Genomic DNA, 20,873 nt, shown 5'->3' with positions numbered 1-20,873 from the left:
CGCAGAGGTGATCAAATACCACCAAAAGAAAGCTCTATTTGTGGGGAAAAAAGGACACCAATTTTGTTTGGGTACAGTATAGCATGACCGCGCAATTGCCATTCAAAGTGCGACAGTGCTGAAAGCTGAAAATTGGCTTGGGGGGGAAGGTGTATACGTGCCCTGTATGGAAGTGGTTAAACACTGACCCAATAATGATGCGAACATTGTAATTTATGTGCCTCTGCTTTGTACACAGCCCTGTTTCTGCACCATACACTATGATTTGGGACATTTACAGTGTTACTCAAGTCTTAAAGAACGATCACTGGGGTGAGGGACTGCTGCTTATTAACATAAACTGTATACTTTTGCTATATGTGAAGAATTTATTTATGCAGGCTTGTTAAAATACTGATAGGCCCACTTCAAAATTGGGTGGCACAGAAATTCTTGACCCGGTTAAATGATCTCATCACTCCTGTTGGCTCATGAAGACTATGAGGGTTAGCACAGTTATGGATAAATGGGTCAGCATTCATTTTTGACTGAGATCTGTGCACAACAATTTAGGAAGCGTACCTTGCACAGTGATTGCTAATCACAGTATGACTGGTTCCATTACATGTTGGTGTGAAGTCATACAATTATTTACAGCTCATGTTGAGTTGCTCAAAGCAGGCATGGAGTTGGGCTGAACAAATCTCTAGAGCAAATCGGGCAAGAATGCCTAAAAAAAACTTGGAGCAGGTACCTTATTTTTTACTTTACGATGGAGGACAATTGCCTGGCACTTAAAGTTGTTTATTGCTCATGAATCCTATTTTAAAGCCCAACTCCTGGCTTTTTCCTTCGCCCGGGCTGTCCCAGTTAGGCCCCTTTCACACTGGGGCTTTTTTCAGGCGCTTTAGTGTGAAAGTCCGATCGTGTGTATGAGGCTTTACTCTGAAAAAAGTTGAAAACCGCAGCTATTCAGCGTTTATCAGCGCTTTTGAGCCTAAGCTTTTGTGGGAGTATAGTTTTGCTAAAAATGCTTAAAAACGCTACTACTAAAACGCTGAAAAACTCACTCTGCAGGTACAGCTTTCCACAGCTAAACGTTACCGGCTTTTTTTTATAACGTCCAGTGTGCATGAGGCCTAAAAGTGGAGCTTGACCCAAGGGGAAAGCTTGGCTTATTTTCCACTCGCACCTCCCCCCTCCTGAAACATATGGCACCTGGCAAAATTAGGTACCCGCTCCCACTTACGGATAAGATTGCCACAATCGTTGTGCGACGATCTACGCAACTTCAATGGAAGTGTTTGGGTAGCCAGCCAAACAGCATCTCGGATCAATTTTGGCACAACACAAAGCTGAGTGATTCAAACGCTAGCATGTGAACCACCATGGCTGCTGCAATGCGGAGCTTCAAATGCCAATTAAACGCCTGCATTTGATGCTAGTGTATACAGCTACTAGCTGTGAATGTGTGTGTGTGTATGTATATAGATAGAGAGATGTATAGATAGAGAGCTAGATTTACTTGAGTATAAGCCAACCTGACTATAAGCAGAGGCACCTAATTTTACCACAAAAAAATGGGAAAACTTATTAACTCGTGTATAAGCCTAGTGTGTCCATCTGCATGCCTCACTGTGCCCATGCCTCACTGTGCCCATGACTAGACTTGTGTTGGGACTATCGCCTTATTAGCATTTTGTATATTTCTCAACCCTCAATGCAAAGCTATATTTGGCTCTTGTATGTAAGGGCTCTGTCTTCTATGCTGTAAGTGCTATTATTATCAAGCAGACGTGTGTCTATGCATACTGATAAGGTGTTTTGCCAGCAGTGGGTTTGAAGTTTTTATGAAGACTTTGTAACGGGTATGTTGTTTTGTAGGACGATGGCTGAAGTCTGAATTTGGTTTCATTCATAGATGCCAAATGTATAGGTTTGTCCAGTGTTACAGTAAGTTTCCGCCATTAACTAGAATGTTGAATTGAGTGGAATGTTTGTGTTTATGGACTTGCTGGCATTGTTGGTGTCTGCGAGTCGCAGGATTGTGTGGACATACCTTACCGCAGTTGGACGCCAGTGGATCCTTTAATTAGGATTGTTTAGGAGCGGCAACCATTGCATGGGCAGGATTAAAACTGTCTGTTGTATTCAAATGGTAGGCAAGGACATTGGAAGGGGTTCCGTTGGTTTTTCAATGACATTTTCAGGCTGTTTTGTAAAATCAAGGATCTAATTGTGTGCTGATTTTATTACAGGCAAAAAGTGCTTTAATGGACCTTGAAGTATGGAAGTCACATGTTTTCTGGCTGAACTTGCATAACAAACGCAGTGTAGCTTCCAGGAAAGTCACGGTTAATATTTCTCTGCATCAGTTCTGTGAAGTATGGTGGAAAATATTCTGCTAGCTAGAGGAAACTGTTGGTTTTGCTCTGGTTACAGTGTAACTCGGTGTGCGCACGTTGTCCTGACTTGTACAAACACTGTGACAAACATGAAAAAAACTTCTACTCGTGTGCAATAACTGATATTATGGACTGATAAGATTGTGCTACCGGCTACTTTATTGTAACGGTCATTGAGATCTTAGTCCAGGCTATTCCTAAATTTAATGTAGAAGTCCACCCTAATGGCCCGTACACAAGATCCGAAAATCGGATGAAAAATACAGCTTTCTAAGCGATCGGACGATAATCGGATCGTTGGTACAGAGCTTTCGCGAGCCTGTCGTGACCGTTCATTCTTTTTTATCCGATCGGACAAACACCAACATTTTTCTCGTGCGATATCAGATCGGACGGTTTTCGTTTAATCGGTACAGTTGTCGTCCGAGAATACAATAGAAATTCTACAACACATGACATCACTTCGGATTTTTTTTTCTGTCGTACGAGAATTTTTGTCGCTTCAGTAACCTCTCCATTTTAAATATGCGACTAGCATGCAAAAAAAAAAACAAACGATCTGTAATCCGATTTTTTGGATCGTGTCTACGGGTCATTACACTAAAATCCCTACATCTATAGAGATCCATGATATAACACTAACCATCCATGATATAACACTAACCTATCTATCCCTGCAAAGAAGAAATCGGTATAGATACGTTTCTTTAAGCCGATCTGGTCCAGTCTCCAGCGGCGGAAGCTCTACAGAGGATACAGCCGACAAAAGCTGTAAAATGAACGGCGAGCGACGTTACCTATAGAGTTACTATTGGGGTTCGGTTGTCGACTGGCTCCTCTGCACCCACCTACACAGCGAAGTCGCAGCTGACAGCTCAGTGTGGGATCAGGTTAGTTCAGCTTCTTTACAGGGTTAGATAGATTAGTGTTTAGCCTCGTACACACGCACGGTTTTCTCGGCAAGAAAACTGCTGGCAGAGCTTTCTTGCCGAGTAAACCGTGCGTGTGTACGAGGCTTTGAGGTTTCTCGTCAAGAAAACTGCCCAGAATCTAGACGATGAAAATAGAGAACCTGCTCTCTATTTTCTCGTTGTTAGATTCTCGGCAGTGTTTTCTTGCCGAGAAACCAGAGCATGTGTATACTTACCTCTCCATGGAAACCCACGCATGCTCGAAATGACTTCGACGCAGGCATAGGTAGGGTGAAGCAAGACGGCGGCGACTGTTTTTAAATGTGACGAGCTCATGCTTGTCATGGTCGATAACGTCACAGAGTTCGTGCCATTCAAAAGAACGGCCGTTCTTTTGAATGGTGTGTGCGTGTACACTCGACCGGCAAGAGAATCTTGCCAGGAATTTCGTCAGGAAAAACAACGTTTTTTTTTCCTGACGAGAATCCGGGCCGTGTGTACAGGGTTTTAGATTGTGGAAGTCTGTAGATGCGGGAAGTTGGGGTGGACTTGAAATCTGCTCCCACTCATATTCTAAATCCTGTTTTTTCTACCCTGTGAAAGGACGATGTGTATACTTACCTGTTCATGAAAGTTATCCAGGCCAACCGCATGATCGGCTGTCAGCGGGAGCTTCAGTGAGGAGGAAGGACAGCTGACAAAGGATGCCATGTAGAAATTCTATGGGTGACTTCTGCGCCCAGGCACTGCAGCCATTGTCAGCAATTTCTCCTCTTCACTGAAGCTGACCGCAAGGGGGGGCCTGTGACTGGACCAGATCGTGTGACCGGACCAGATCGTGCTCAGAATAGGTAAGTATTCTGAGGGTAGATAGAATAGGGTTTAAAGTGTGGGGTCGGGTTTAAGCTTGATGCCTTTGTAACACTTTAAAGCAGTGTTTCCCAACCTTTTTTTTCCCATCAAGGCACCCTTTAAAATTATGCACTATCTTGAGGCACTCCATTTAAAAAAAAAAAAAAAACTAACAGTTTTACAAAACGCAGCACCATCCACACATGTAGGCACCCAACGTGACTTATTCTTCCAAAGCAAATACACCTTTGAACACTGGTATTCCAATGTTTCTCTCCCTCACTCAGCTGATATGGCCCCAGTGGTGACGTAGAGGGAGAGACAAATGAGGATGCTGTGCAGGCACCTGATGCCATCCTTATCAACCATTGATGTCATTGGTTGTTAGGACACCAGCGACTGGAAGGTTGTGATGATACACAAGGAAAACCTGTGACTTTGTGTAACTAAAAGGAAAGGTTTGATCCACCAATCTAGCTTACATACAGTTTGTGGGCAATTTTTACGCAATTTGCCAGGGTGCCCCTGAAGATCGCTTGAAGGCACCCTGGTTGAAACAGGCTTTAAAAAAAAAAGATCTTTTCAAAACACCAACTAAAACAATTTTAAAGTGGATATAAACACTTATCTCTCTCCAAAGCCCTAAGTCCCATGTCTTTCTACTGTTTCGTTGCTCTGTTCTCTGAGATGGAAGCTACAACCAGACAGAAATGTGTGTTGGGGAGGGGGGGTGCTATAAATAGATTAGCAGAGAGCTTGTTACAGCACAGCTCAGCTCTGAAAGTATCTTCACTCTTCTGTCTATGTGGAGAGGGGATTTGTGCCTTTCCTCCAATGAGCTGTCATAGTGTGTGCCCAGACTCCGCCCCTACACCTGAATGAGGAAGTAAAAGTTCTAAGAATATATTAAGCTGAAGACCGCAGATATACAAATATATTAAGCTGAAGACCGTAGATATACATGTAAGACCTATGTAGGGAGGTTTTTCTTTATCGTACATCACGGGACACAGAGCGGCATTCATTACTATATGGGTTATATGGAGTACCTTCAGGTGTAGACACTGGCAATCTCAAACAGGAAATGCCCCTCCCTATATAACCCCCTCCCATAGGAGGAGTACCTCAGTTTTTACGCCAGTGTCTTAGGTGTTAGTCATGGTTTAGCTTGCCTCCGCATCCTTGGGATTAGGTGAGCTACCGGTTCTGTCCAAAAAAGCCTCAGCGCTAAAGTGGTCAGTAACCGGACCCCAAACCCTTGGGGTATAGCCCATAATGCTTTTCTTTTTAGAGAGCTGGACCCTGGGCCCAGAACTTAGAAACCTTTGGGTACCTAAAGTTTTCTGTTGCCAGGGTGCTATATGGGCCCAGGACAGTGGATCCTTCATAGGAACCCAGGGCCTGAAGGTCTAGACATCCCCACGGAGATGGGGGAAGATTGGGCCTCTTGCTTGGCAAAGTCCTGCGGCATGGAGCAGGTAAGTGAGGGGAAAACTTGCGGAACTTGGTTCTTAGCAGGTTTTTTTCTGGGGGGTCACAGGGGACATGCCTAAAGTTATGCACTGCATCTGGCAAACTAGTCACATATCATAAAGATAGGATGGCTCTCTATGTATTATTCCCCATAAGATGTGACCTCCCTTGTAGTGTTGGAAAAGCATTGAGTGGGGCCTGTGTTATATAAAAATATATGTGTGTGTCAGAGAGCTTTGCTTACCTGCAGGCCTCCAGGCGATGCTCCATTCAGTCTTCCTCCTCAGAGCCTGCAAGCAGGCAAAACGCTGACCTCCTCATGGTTCCAGGCTGCAGGCTGCAGTTTGCTGGAACAGAGAGGTCCCTTCCTCCCAAAATCCCCCCCCCCCCCTCCCCCTGTCGGGAGGGGCATTTCCTGTTTGAGATTGCTGGGGGGGAAGGGCGGGTCAGTGGCTTAAAGGAAGGGGCGGCCCTTCCTTGTTTGTTCCATTCAATACTTTGGAACTGAGGAGAAAGACCAGAGCGGCAGCACGGGGCGCCGAGGACACACAGTGGCCAGAAAGGATATTGCAGTCTTCAGAGGACTGTTTTTTCAAGCCTAGAAATAGGCTGTTTCTTTTCCATCTCATAGTTTTTCTTTGCAATACTACTCAGGGGGACAGAATGTTTTTTCTTTCCTGGATTTGAAACAAAAACGAAAAAAAAAAAAAAAAAAAAAAAAAAAAAAGTCATCTAGGGGAGAGGAAGCATTTTTTTATCCCCCAAACAGGTGTTTGGACAATTAACTTTTATAGTTCCAAATACCAATAGGTAGCAGGTGTACCTCGGTATTGTACCATGGTATGCCGCTGTTTTCCCTACAGGGAGCCTTGGGGCCATCGGGATCTGGGGCTGGAGCTGACGCGGGTCAGTCCAACCCTAAGATGGTCACGGAGGAGGTATTACTCACCTCTTTAAAAGAGATGCAGAAAAGCATGGGAAAAATGATAGCCGCAGCTATGCGGGGCAGTAAGCGGAATAGATCTCCGTCGCCCGAGCGCGGACCCTCAGAAGAGGAGGTCCTTTCCTCAGGGGAATTGGACGACCTCTTGGACAAGGACCAAGTAGGTTCAGGGATCGAAGACCCGGATACAGAGGAGTCTGGGGCAGTCTCCCTGAGGGAGAGCTGGTGGATTCAAGGATTGTCGGACTTGGTCCATAGGGCATTCAGCTTGCCAGTACCAGATCTCCAGGTATCGACGGTTTCAGCTTTGGGCTCACTGAGGGCGCCTCAAAGCAATGCTGTGTTTCCGATCCATCCTCTATTAGAGGGAATTTTGTTCCAAGATTGGAACAAGCCAGATAAGATCTTCTTACCACCTAAAAGGTTCTCTGTCCTATATCCTATGGAAGAAAAATTTTCCAAAAGATGGGCTACTCCTGCAGTGGACGCAGCCATCTCATGTGTTAACAGATCGTTAACATGCCCTGTAGAAAACATACAGGTGTTCAAGGATCCAGTTGATAAGCGCTTGGAAGCACTACTTAAGAACTCCTTCACTACTGCAGGGGCAGTAGTACAGCCAGCTGTGGCTGCGATTGGGGTCGCTCAAGCATTATCGGATCAATTTAAGCAGATGCTTAAACTTATTCCGGCCCAGCAGGCAGAAAAATTTTCGGATGTCCCTAAGGCCATATGTTTTACGGTAGACGCAATCAAGGATTCTATCCAGCAAGCGTCACGTTTATCGTTATCCCTTATCCATATGAGAAGACTCTTATGGTTAAAAAGCTGGGAGGCTGAGCCCCCATGCAAGAAGCTCCTGGTAGGGTTCCCCTTCCATGGAGGACGACTCTTCGGAGAAGACCTAGATAAATACATTCAGACCATTTCAAACGGCAAGAGTACTCTCTTGCCAACTAAGAAGAAGGTTCAGGGACCTGCGTTTAAACGACAGTATTCCCCTGGGCAGGGGCCCTCTAATGCCAAGCAGTATCGACGGCCTCCTGCAAAAGCAAACTTCGGCTTCAACAGCAGATCACAAGGACAGGCTGTTAGAGGCAAAAGGCAGTGGTTTCGCAAACCAGCAAAACCAGCCCCCAAGCCAACCTTATGAAGGGGCGCCCCCACCCACGAAGGTGGGGGGAAGGCTGCGACTCTTTTCAGAGATTTGGGAAGCCAGCATTCCCGACGAGTGGGTACGGTCTTCCGTGGCCACAGGCTACAAATTAGATTTCCTAAGGTTTCCTCCTCCTCATTTCCAGAAGTCGAGGATTCCAAACGATCCGGAAAAGGGAGCCGCATTAAGATCGGCATTAGATCATCTACTTTCCCAGGAAGTAATAGTAGAGGTACCAGTCCTGGAACAGGGGCTGGGTTTCTACTCCAACCTATTCATCATCCCAAAATCCAATGGAGATGTCAGGCCAATTTTGGACCTAAAGATGGTAAATGCATATCTAAAGATCCGCTCATTTCGGATGGCGTCCATAGACATAAAGGATGCCTACCTTCATGTTCCAATTTATCAGCCACATCAAAGATATCTACGCTTCATGGTGGCTTTGCGTCACTTCCAATTCGTGGCGCTTCCCTTCGGGTTGGCTACGGCCCCCCGGGTGTTCACGAAGGTCCTAGCTCCAATCCTAGCCAAACTAAGGATCCAAGGGGTCACGATCCTAGCATACCTGGACGACCTCCTAGTCATAGATCACTCGTCTCCCGGCTTGGAGCGAGCAGTGGCCCTCACGGTCCAATACCTCGAGAGGTTCGGCTGGGTCCTAAATCGAGAAAAGTCAGCTTTCCAGCCCACAAAGCAGTTGGAATATCTCGGCATGAGATTAGACACAGAACAACAAGGAGTGTTCCTACCTCTGAGGAAGGTAAAAGCCATCAAGGAATTAATCCTACTGGTTCTAAGCAAGAAAGAACCGACTATTCGCCTATGTATGAGGTTACTAGGCAAGATGGTGGCCACATTCGAGGCGGTACCATACGCCCAGAGCCACACTCGCATCCTACAGGCAGCCATCCTGTCAGCATGGAGCAGAAGGCCACAGGCCTTGGATATCCCGTTGCCGCTCTCATCAAGAGTCCGACAAAGTCTGTGTTGGTGGTTAGACCCTCAGAATCTACTGAAGGGGAGGTCTTTCAGCCCAGTGGCTTGGAAGATAGTGACCACAGACGCCAGCCTGACGGGCTGGGGAGCAATTTTGGATGGTTGCACTCGCCAAGGTACTTGGGCAAAGCCAGAGAAGCAGTTGCCCATCAACATCTTGGAGCTCAGAGCTGCTCGACTAGCCCTCAGGGCTTGGACGTCAAAATTGCAGGGGTTCCCGGTGAGAATTCAATCAGACAATGCCACGGCCGTGGCATACATAAATCACCAAGGGGGAACCAGGAGTCAAGCCGCTCAGAGAGAGGTGAGCTTGATTCTTCTATGGGCAGAGGCTCATGTGCCCTGCATATCGGCAATATTCATTCCAGGAGTGGACAACTTTCAGGCGGACTTCTTAAGCCGCCAGACTCTATGGCCGGGGGAATGGTCTCTGCATCCACTAGTCTTTCAAGCACTCTGCCAAAGATGGGGAGTGCCGGACGTGGATATCATGGCATCGAGACTCAACAAGAAACTAGACAGGTTCATGTCCCGCTCAAGGGATCCGATGGCCTGCGGAACCGATGCGTTGGTTTGCCCTTGGCATCAGTTCAAACTTCTTTATGCGTTTCCCCCGCTCCAGTTACTACCCCGCCTGCTGCGCAGGATCCGGGTGGAGCACATACCAGTCATCCTGGTAGCTCCAGCATGGCCCAGAAGAGCATGGTACTCACTAATCTTAAGGATGGTAGTGGGAGACCCGTGGACTCTTCCTCTACGGCCAGACCTGCTATCGCAAGGTCCGATCCTCCACCCTGCCTTACGGCATCTAAATTTGACGGCCTGGAAGCTGAATCCCTGATTCTCAGGGGTAGAGGTCTGTCTCAGAAAGTAATCTCTACCCTAATCAGAGCCAGGAAACCGGTCTCTAGGGTGATTTATTACAGGGTCTGGAAGGCCTATGTAGGCTGGTGTGAGTCCAAGCGATGGCTTTCTCGCAAATTTACCATCGATAGAGTATTAAGTTTTCTCCAGCTAGGAGTGGATAAAGGATTGGCATTAAGCACAATCAAAGGACAGATTTCTGCTCTGTCAGTGTGGTTTCAGCGGCCGCTGGCCACCCACTCGCTGGTTAAGACCTTCCTTCAAGGGGTCTTACGTATTAAACCTCCAGTTAAATCCCCGCTTTGCCCGTGGGATTTAAACCTTGTTCTGTCAAGTTTACAGAAACAACCGTTTGAGCCGTTGGCTGATATTCCTTTGGTTCTACTGACAAGGAAGTTAGTATTTTTGGTTGCCATAGTTTCCGCAAGAAGAGTTTCGGAGCTGGCAGCCTTATCCTGTAAGGAACCATATCTTGTTTTTCATAAGGACAGGGTCGTTCTCCGCCCTCATCCTTCCTTCCTTCCGAAGGTCATATCCAGTTTTCATTTGAACCAGGATTTGGTATTACCATCCTTCTTCCCTAAACCTACTTCCAGAAAGGAAGGGTTGCTGCATACCTTGGATATTGTCAGGGCCATGAAGGCCTATCTTAAAGCTACAAAGAAGATCCGGAAGACAGATGTGCTGTTCATTCTACCGGATGGGCCCAAGAAGGGGCAGGCAGCTGCAAAGTCCACCATTTCTAGGTGGATTAAGCAATTAATCACTCAGGCCTATGGCTTGAAAGGGTTGCCTCCTCCAGTATCATTAAAGGCTCATTCTACTAGAGCCATGGGCGCCTCCTGGGCAGCACACCACCAGATCTCTATGGCTCAAGTTTGCAAGGCGGCAACCTGGTCTTCTATCCACACGTTTACAAAATTCTACAAGTTGGACGTAAGAAGGAATACTGATACTGCCTTCGGGCAGGCAGTGCTGCAGGCTGCAGTTTGAGACCCTCGGATTCCGGGGGCTCCTCTTGTTCGAGTTAAATTTAAAAATTTTATTTTTCTCAACTAAGTTGGATTTATTATGATTTGAGTATATCTCTAAATTAAATCCTTTTGTCTTGGAGATGTTCTCCCTCCCCTCATTGTAAGCATTGCTTTGGGACATCCCATATAGTAATGAATGCCGCTCTGTGTCCCGTGATGTACGATAAAGAAAAAGAGATTTTTAATACAGCTTACCTGTAAAATCTTTTTCTTGGAGTACATCACGGGACACAGAGCTCCCACCCCTCTTTTTTGAGGACCATTTTGGGAGGCATACTGCTTGCTACAAAACTGAGGTACTCCTCCTATGGGAGGGGGTTATATAGGGAGGGGCATTTCCTGTTTGAGATTGCCAGTGTCTACACCTGAAGGTACTCCATATAACCCATATAGTAATGAATGCCGCTCTGTGTCCCGTGATGTACTCCAAGAAAAAGATTTTACAGGTAAGCTGTATTAAAAATCTCTTTATTTCATCCCTGTGTATCATCTGAGGCTGTTCACTTTACTGGGTATAAGAGAGGGTTTTCATCCACTTTATTCAAGTGTGGGTGAACTGTGCCTAAAGCTTAGTAGGCTAAATGGTATAGTTTGTAAGTTCCCATATCTGTCTGTTAGGAGACAGCTGTAGCTTATAGCATTAGGTAGTCCGTTGATATTCAGTGGGACTGATTGCAGTTTGGGCTATTTGGCTAGTCTTATATGGATGCTCCCTCCAAGGCTCCATTTTTGGAAATGTTTCAAGCATGTACTTTGGTGGAGACCTCAGAATAGGGTATGATGGAAGACCCAGAATGAAGGTTGTGTATCTCCCTGTTGACCTGGGAATGCCTTGGGTTGATTCATAAGAAATGAAGTCCTTGGCTAGCCTTAAAGTCTGGATTAACCTGTTCAGTCTGCTACCGTGTATTGAAAAAAATGCTCATCATGTGGAGTGAACAATTGCAATACTAATATCTGTCTTGTTACTCTATTTGCAGGTATGGCCTCACAAGTTTTGGTATACCCACCATATGTTTATCAAACTCAGTCAAGTGCCTTTTGTAGTGTGAAGAAACTGAAAGTTGAACCAAGCAGTTGTGTGTACAGCAAGAGGAGCTATCCACGCACCGACCTGAATGCTAGAAACCTTGGATTTGCACATCCAAACAAGAGTAGGGCTCCTTTGCAGACAAAAAATCATTTCGACAGACCTCGCCAGCAGACTGCGGCTTCCCAGACCAGCACAGTCGCATTAAAAACCAACGCAGGTGCTCCAGGGGACCCAGCAGCGCGGGCGCAGCCAGATCCGAAAGAGACACCCGTAGTTGGATCACCGGATTGTGCTTCAGATTTGCTGGACACACATCAGCGATGTGGATTGAAGCGTAAGAGTGAAGATTTGGAAATTCAAGGTGGCACCATGCAAATTGTCGAGGAGTTGTCCGTGCTGCCTGCTATGCTGCCAGGCAATGCAGCAAACCCAGTAACTGTTGTGGCAACCACAGGAGCCTCTAAACCGAACGGAGCTAACGTGGATGGAGACTATCAGTTGGTACAGCATGAGGTGTTGTGTTCAGTTAAAAATACTTATGAAGTACTTGATTTTTTGGGTAGGGGAACCTTCGGACAGGTAGTCAAGTGCTGGAAAAGGGGGACAAATGAAGTTGTGGCGGTTAAGATTTTGAAAAACCATCCTTCATATGCACGCCAAGGGCAGATAGAGGTGGGCATCCTTGCCAGGCTGAGCAACGAGAACGCGGATGAGTTTAACTTTGTGCGTGCGTACGAGTGTTTCCAACATCGGAACCACACCTGCTTGGTTTTTGAGATGTTGGAACAGAACTTATATGACTTCTTAAAGCAAAACAAATTCAGCCCCCTGCCCCTGAAAGTTATACGGGCCATCCTACAGCAGGTGGCTACTGCACTGAAAAAGCTGAAAAGTCTTGGTTTAATTCACGCTGACCTCAAACCCGAAAACATCATGCTGGTGGATCCTGTAAGACAGCCGTACAGGGTGAAAGTAATAGACTTTGGCTCTGCTAGCCATATATCAAAGACTGTTTGCTCAACGTATTTGCAGTCTCGCTACTACAGGTAAGAATTGCCCATGTAATTTCTAGTTTACTCTGTACATACTTAAACATCACATTTACTGACTCATTTTCCTTGCGGATTGATCGTTTCTGATCTTTTATTTCTATAATTTTCTGGCTTTTTTATCTTGAAATGTGAAATTTGACATTTGTTTATTATAGACTGAAGGTGTTTGGGCTCAGGAACTCAATAAGTTGACATTTAAAACCTATGGTTTATCAGAGCTAGCATCAAAGCCAGTGGGGGCGTTTTTTGTAATGACTACTTTGCTGTATATTTTTCTAAGTCTAGCCCTACAATATATTTTTATTGCAGTCTCGTGTTTATGCTCAAATATGTATTTATAAGGTGTAGTTCACCAAGAGGCTCTGCGTTCGGATCCATGCCTTTACTCCTGTCTGCTTGTGCAGCCACTTCTGTGGGCTTCTTGCACACATCTTGGAGGTGGCTGCACACGTATATGCTAGCGGCTCTGCTCAGAGGATGGAACTAATCTGCTATCTGAATGCGCCTTAAAGCTGGCCATAAATGCCGCAATTTTCTTTCATGCAACCATGGTTTGCAGGAAAGAAAATCACTAGATTTCCCCATCAACATTGACCATGTTGATAGAGGAGTTCCTCCCATGAAGCTTTTGTATTCTCCCAGTGGCGGGTGCCGTCCCTGCCAGGAGAGGAAACAATAGCTGCTGGAAATAATCGCATGAAATATCCAACAGGCTGGTTCTACTCAAGCTGATCGATTTTAAAGGGGAGTTCCAGGCTTTTTTTATGTTTATTAAAAGTCAGCAGCTACCAAAAGTGTAGCTGCTGGCTTTTAATAAACAGATACTCACCTGCTCCACGGTCCAGCGACGCGCCGGCCAGAGCTCCGCACCCCCCCCCTCCCTCCGGCCGGCATCTGCATTCTTAGTGTGGGCACCCGGCCGTGACAGCTTTCGGATTTACGGCGGAGCACTCATTGCGCATGCACGAGCGGCGCTGCGCACTGTGATTGGTCAGACGATCGCCTGGGACCTGTCACGTGTCCTAGGCGATCGCCTACACTGGCCTAAACGGTCCCTGGGCAGAAAGAGGAAGTGGGACAGGAAGTCCCACTCCTCCTGAAGCCCCCCACTCCCCCCCCCCAAAAAAAAAGATATGCCAAATATGGCATGTAAGGGGGGCCAGTTTACCATGTTCCTGATGAAATTCGAACCATGTACTATACTGCCCCCCCCAGGCTATGCAGTTTAAAAATAACATTTAAATACCTTGGTAGCAACTGTTTGTTTTTTTATCCGCAAAGTGCTTTAGTTTTATTTTGGGAAATAGATAGGTATGTCCCTGATTAGATATATTGATGTAGTCGTCTTCTTTTTTTTTATTTTTTTCACCCATTTGTGCTTGATGTGTCCATTCCAGGATGTCTTCTGTAACAACTATGGTTTACACAGAGAGGAAGTCTTGCTTTCCAGCTTATCATAAGACTGCTGGGAGCATGGAGTGATTTCCTGAATTCCCAGCATTGCAGCAACTAGGAGTCACCGTTGTGTAAATCCTGAAAGAGCTGTATTGGTGTTATTGGTCCTGTTAGTGTCAAACAAAGTTTTTTTTTGTCCCTTATGTGTTCTAGATGCTACCAAAAAAGGTTTACTGTTTAAAGGACAAGTTCAGATGAAAAATACACAGTCTATACCTACCTACCTAAGTGGTCCACTCACCCCTCTCTAATAGTGACAGCCTCCCCCTCGTAGTGTGTACAACTAGGCTCTGAATGGGAAGTAACTTCCAATAGGCATTAAGGCTGGATTCACACTGAAGCACTCACTGGCTGACAGCAGGAGTTGGGGGCATCCTCATTCACCGTTTTAGGTCCGATTTCAGCTTGAATTTTTGGCTGAATTTGGATCTGAAATGGACAAAAAGACGCACAGGGATCCTGTGCAATTCGCAACAGAGCCGCTGCGAAGATGTGTGAACCGGCTCCATAGAGAGCCGGGCACACTCTCCTGCAATGCAAATTGGATGCCGGGAAACCTGCATCAAATTTGCAATAGTGTGAACCCAGCCTAATGGACTGTACCTGTATACTCCAATTCAAGTCTTTGGGAGGTTAATACACAACTGTGGACACCAGGGAGAATATACTTAAAGTGGATGTAAACCCACTCTCATCCTTTATAAACTACTGCCATAGTGCTTATCTATAAGGATATACATGTCTCCTGCATGTATCCTTAAAGTGGAGTTCCACCCATAAATATAACATTACATCAGTAGTTTTAAAAAACTTTTTTTTTTTTTTTTTTAGATGCCTTCAAAGTGTTGTTGCTAGGCAGAATAGTTAATCTTCCCACTTCCTGCACCTAGGTGCTTAATGCTTCCTAACCTACACCGCACAGACTCCTGGGAATGTAGTGGGTGTAACTTTCCAGGAGTCTGTGCACTCCCCAGTCTCAAAGAATCATGTGACTTGGACAATACAGGTGCTGAAACCTGATCTGACACTGCTTGTGCAGCACTGAGCATGTGCGAGGTCTGCAAGGCTGAAATCCAGGAAGTCTTACAGTCTGGCTTCATGATGCCCACACTTAAGATGGCCCCAGTCAATTTCTATTTTATAAAGTGTCTAAATGCTGTAACAACCTAACAAAACGGACCTTAGTTTACAGACTAACTTTACTAGAATACATTAAGCTTGTGTATTACAGGGGTATTTATATTTAAAAAGTGAAATTGTGGCCGGAACTCCGCTTTAACTGTCAAACCTTAACTGCAGAAGCTGTGGGTGGGTCTGTTGTCCTGAGCTTGGTGGGTGGAGTGATGTCAGTAGACTCCCCGCCCACTTAGACACTCCCCTTGTCAACATGCATTTTCTCCTGTGTATTTCTTACACTGAACTTCTACTATGATTGCTAACATCCAGTCAAAACACAAAAAATTCACCATATTGCTTCAGCATGCCCAAATTATGCTGAGATATGAAGCAGCCAATCATGGGAGAGCTGGAGAAGAAAGGAGGAGGGGATCTGCAGTACACAGAATGTCTCTCATGAGGACATGAATGAATGAATGAATGAATGAATGAAAAACTTATAAAGCGCGGCGCATGCGAACTGAATCGCTTCTGGGCGCTAGTTGTTCGTGTCTCATGACATCAAAAGAGCAGAGTTTTGATCCGTCTTCTGAAAGACGGATCAAGACTACAGTACAGTATAGGATTTCAAGACATGAAATCCTATACTGTACAAGGTTCCAGCCTTAATAATAAAAATACATCCACTTTAACTGGAGCGTTTGAGCGTAAACCTGAGCTGTTGGAGGGAGGTAGATGGGCTATTTGGACGGGAATTTAAATTTGAGTACATTAAGGGGATAGGAAATGTGTGCTGAGGACTTTATCTAAACCCAAACCTTGAAATTCAGATAATGCTTAGCCATGTGTGATGGAGCTTATTTTGGATCTGATTGTGTTGTGTGGCAGAGGTTTGCAGTACTGTCTGCACAACATTGCAAGTCAGATAAAGCAGCTCCCATTTAACTAATCAGTTGGTATATTTAGCTGCTTGCCTAGAGATGAGCTTTTAACTCAAGTGAATCATGGTTGTAAACTGCTGAGAAATGAGAGAGGTAATTTCCATAAATAACCAATTCTGTAATCCATTGCTGGAAATAACAAATTTTGCCTCCCTGTATCATGGCTTATGCTTCCTATCCAAGGCTTAGTCACCCTCACATTTCAGTGTTTGAGTCATTTATTACTAGGACCATGACACACCATAATCTTCATAGGGTCTTCTTTCAGGATCAGTAGGGTGATGTCTTTAGTCTTCTGCAGCTTTTCTGGTTTACAATACTTAAAAAATGGGCCCCAACTAAATAAACATTTATAAAGAAAACAAATGCAGCCACCACATCTAATAAAGGGTATTCTGCAATATATTACATGTTAGTTTTTGGGTTTGAAGTGTTACTAAACCCTGTAATATGAAAATAGTTTATCAGATGGTTTTCTATCTTTTAGATAGATTTTTACTCCAAAGGCAATTTTTTAAAATAAATATAAAAATACCCCAAAATCTGGTTTTAAATAGTAAAAAAAATAAGTTTTTTTTTTCTTTTTAATCCACCCTGATTTGTCCGCATTGACCATTAGAAAATTGAGCAAACAATTAGAACACCTGCATTCCTCCATGATGTCACACCTGTACACTTCCAGCACATACCTGTCAGTTCTCCCCTTGTGGTGGTGGAGAGTAATTGCTGCACACAAATACCATTATTTAACCAAAGACCAGCACAGTTCACAGTTTCAGAGCACATGGCTTCCTGTGACTTTTTTACATATGATAATATTTTAAGAATTCAGTGGCGTGGCAAATCCTGTTTGGCTCTTGTGTATTAGTTTATATTTGTAATGCAGAAACTGACTGTTTGTTTTGCTGTTCAGAATACTTTCAGGATTTAGGTACTCGGTAATTTTGAATGGTTAAGGTGGTACCGAGTGTTATGTATTTCTTATCGTACATAGAAGAGCATTTTTCCTTTTTTCTGTTTACTCCTGGGCAACCTTTAGGAACCAAATAAAAATGTTGTGCTTTGTTTCTAGTATAGTTTAGGAAATAAGAGGGAATCTGGTTGCTATGGATTGACAAAACGCTTCTTAATTCAGGTACATGAGAACACATGTGCAAAAACAATAAGGATATGGACAGCCGCACTCCAGTAACTTGAAAAAAGACGTGCCCTTTATTGGGTACAGGAAAAAATGCACTACAGGTATCAGCACACAGTGAGAACACATGATGGCTTTAGCTATGATGTGGAACTGATAATTGTTTTCCCTAGTAGAGAAAATTGCTTTAGCATTTACAAGACACTGTAACATCTGACTTTATCCGAAAAAAAAAAGAAAACAGCATGTTTTTGACATTATCCACGACCCACAGAAATCTGCATAGATCTAAAAGGCAAACATTTACAAGCTTTATATTTTCAGAGGAGAGCAGTGGATGATGGATGAGCGTAAACTGATCACAGTGTCAGGGCTCAGCAGCCCTGATATACCGTGGTCAGTTTTCAAAGGGGACGGCAGAACAAAGCAGGATCAGCCAGATATTTTAGTTGATACAGTGGGCCAAATGACACAACACAAGCACTGTGTTATTTATGCTTTAAGGAAACGGGCTCAATTTGATCCTTTTAATGGCCATCTGTGTGTTGCAGCCCCCCCCCCCCCCAATACTTTACGGATCCCCATCTCTATTTAGCAATGTGCATGAGTTCCTCAGCTGTCCGAGACTCTCCCTTCTGATTTGGCTGAGACACAGCAGTGACGATATTTGCTCCTGCTGCTGTCGATCAAAGTAGGAAACGACCAATATCGTTTTTTCTGTGCTGATATGATGCCGATATTTCGGCCACCTCTCCTGCCGATTGCTGATATATTTTGTACATTATAAAAAAAAAAAAAAAAATTACACAAGTTTGTTTGTAATTTTTCACTGTTATTGCCATCACAAGGGATGTAAACATCCCTTGTGACAGTATTGGGCAGTGGCAGGTACTCCTCCTCTGCACTTAAATGTCAAGATCGGCGTTTTGAATACTTAATTTTTTTGTAACTGGCGCCTTTAAGATGGCAGTAATCCCGGAAGTGATGTCATGACATTGCTTCCAGAGTATTAGATCCGAGACCCGAACAATGCATCGGCTTTGTTTGGGTCTTCGGCCAGCCGGCGGATGGTTGCTCAGGCCTCCCGGTGAGACAGGAGAGCCCGAGCGAGCAGCGGAAGGTGGGGGGTGAGGAAGTCCCCTCCCGCTGCTTGTTATAACAGCTGAGCGGCTGCTGAGCCACATCAGTTGTTATTACAATAACGCCGACTGTACGCTCTAAAGAACGGTACCTGGGTGATGCCTGCAGCCGCAAGCATCACCCTGGTATTTTTACGTGGTATTTTTAAGGGTATTTTTACCCTTGATGTAATATCGGTCAGTTTTTTAACTGATACATCTAAAAAAGTATATATATATAGGTAGGTAGGTAGGTACACTACCATTGGTAACCTGAACTAATGCCATTCTTTTGGCGGTTTTGCTGATCTTTATATTATTACACTTAGACTTGTATGCAGGTATCACAATCCTAGTCAGGCCTCCTGCACACAAGTTCCTCAGGCCATATGACATAAAATGTGGGCGTTCTTATCAGGTTCATCAGGTTTATTTTATTAAAAGCTTTAGATTCAATGATATCGGAAATAACTCGAAATGACATTAACATGTTGCATCTTAATGCAGGGCTCGACAAATCCCGGGCGCCAGGTCGCCATGGCGACTAGAAATGGGGCCCTGGCGACTTGGCTTGAAAGGGGGGGCAAAAAAAAAAAAAAAAAATTTTTTTTTTTTTTTTTTGAGCTGGGGCCATCTGGTGGTGAGCCGTTGGTATTACAAGTTATTACCACCAGATGTGTGAGCTGGCGCCATCTGGTGGTGGCCGTTGGTATTACAAGTTAAGCATTACAAGTTAAACAGCAATTCTAATGTCATTTTTCACTATTTTCACTGCCATCTTCTTCCCTCTAATTAGAACCCCCAAACATTATATATATTTTTTATCCTAACACCCTAGAGAATAAAATGGCAAACGTTGCAATACTTTCTGTCACGCCGTATTTGCGCAGCGGTCTTACAAGCGCACTTTTTTGGTGAAAAAATTACACTTTTTTGAATTAAAAAATAAGACAATAGTAAAGTTATCCCCATTTTTTTTTTTTTTATATTATGAAAGATAATGTTACGCCGAGTAAATTCATACCCAACATGTCACGCTTCAAAATTGCGTCCGCTCGTGGAATGCAGACAAACTTTTACCCTTTAAAATCTTCATAGGCAACGTTTAAAAAAAATCTACAGGTTGCATGTTTTGAGTTACAGAGGAGTTCTAGGGCTAGAATTATTGCTCTCGCTCTACCAATCGCGGCGATACCTCACGTGTGTGGTTTGAACACCGTTTACATATGGGGGCGCTGGTCACGTATGTGTTCGCTTTCTGCGCGCAAGCTCGTCGGGACGGGGCGCGTTTTCTGGCTCCTAACTTTTTTACCTGGCTCCTAGATTCCAAGCAAATTTGTCAACCCCTGTCTTAATGAGATTTTTAGTGATTTGGTCGGAAGCTTGTGTATGAGATTTTAGTGATTTAGTTTGAAGCTTGTGTATGAGATTTTTAGTGATTTGGTTTGAAGCTTGTGTATGAGATTTTTAGTGATTTGGTTTGAAGCTTGTGTATGAGATTTTTAGTGATTTGGTTTGAAGCTTGTGTATGAGATTTTTAGTGATTTGGTTTGAAGCTTGTGTATGAGATTTTAGTGATTTGGTTTGAAGCTTGTGTATGAGATTTTTAGTGATTTGGTTTGAAGCTTGTGTATGAGATTTTTAGTGATTTGGTTTGAAGCTTGTGTATGAGATTTTTAGTGATTTGGTTGGAAGCTTGTGTATGAGATTTTTAGTGATCGGATTTACAGCTACTTTAAAGTGGAATGTTACCTGGGAGATATTTTTATATCCCTCGCTCTTCTTCGGTGCCGCCATCTTTCATTATATTCAATTAAAAAGCAGATGATGGGTGGGACTTTTGAGGCACAACATACTATAATTAAAATATTTCAGAACGCATATACATTAAAAAAAATCATTCATTGTATGTATTTTTTTTTTTTTTTTAATGCATGTGAATAAACGTTTCAATATACTTTAATTGTAGTATGTTGTGCCTTAAAAGTCCCACCCATAACTTGTTTTTTTGAAAGGATATGATAGGGATGTGACACAGTGTGCTATGATTTAGCTTGGATTTTATTATATTCAGCGTGCGGAGATGTTTAGCAGGTCTCTGCCAGGTCATTGGTATAAAAGGCAACAACACCCAATTTAATAAAAACCCATTCTGGGATTGATGTCTGTCCCTGCCCATTCTTTCCTCCCCTCTATGTGATAACTGGTACAAAAATAATAATAAATGGCCGGTTTTACTTGCCTTGACCTGTGGTCACGTGATGCAGCAGCCCCAAGTCTCTTCTTCTGTTTACCTTCTGATTAGGGTCCTTCTTCAGGTGTCCACATCACTGCCTGTGTGACACTTCCTATTGGATGGCTGCCGGTGGGGTCCTCTCTGGACAGAAAAGAGGACATAACAGGG

General features: G+C 44.2%; 1 protein-coding gene across 3 annotated transcripts in view; it reads left to right on the top strand.

Annotated features, from left to right (window-relative positions):
* The window catches only part of HIPK3 (homeodomain interacting protein kinase 3), a 176,181-nt gene that overhangs the window by 30,330 nt on the left and 124,978 nt on the right, over window positions 1-20,873 (top strand). For all 3 annotated transcript variants that reach the window (XM_040328293.1, XM_040328292.1, XM_040328291.1), the window contains exon 2: window positions 11,597-12,695. In XM_040328293.1, the coding sequence (XP_040184227.1) occupies window positions 11,597-12,695 (1,099 nt within the window). The remainder of the gene's footprint in view (window positions 1-11,596; window positions 12,696-20,873) is intronic.

This window comes from Rana temporaria, chromosome 11, assembly GCF_905171775.1.
Source record: "Rana temporaria chromosome 11, aRanTem1.1, whole genome shotgun sequence".
NCBI classification, from domain to species: domain Eukaryota; kingdom Metazoa; phylum Chordata; class Amphibia; order Anura; family Ranidae; genus Rana; species Rana temporaria.
This window is presented reverse-complemented; position numbering and strand designations above follow the sequence as displayed.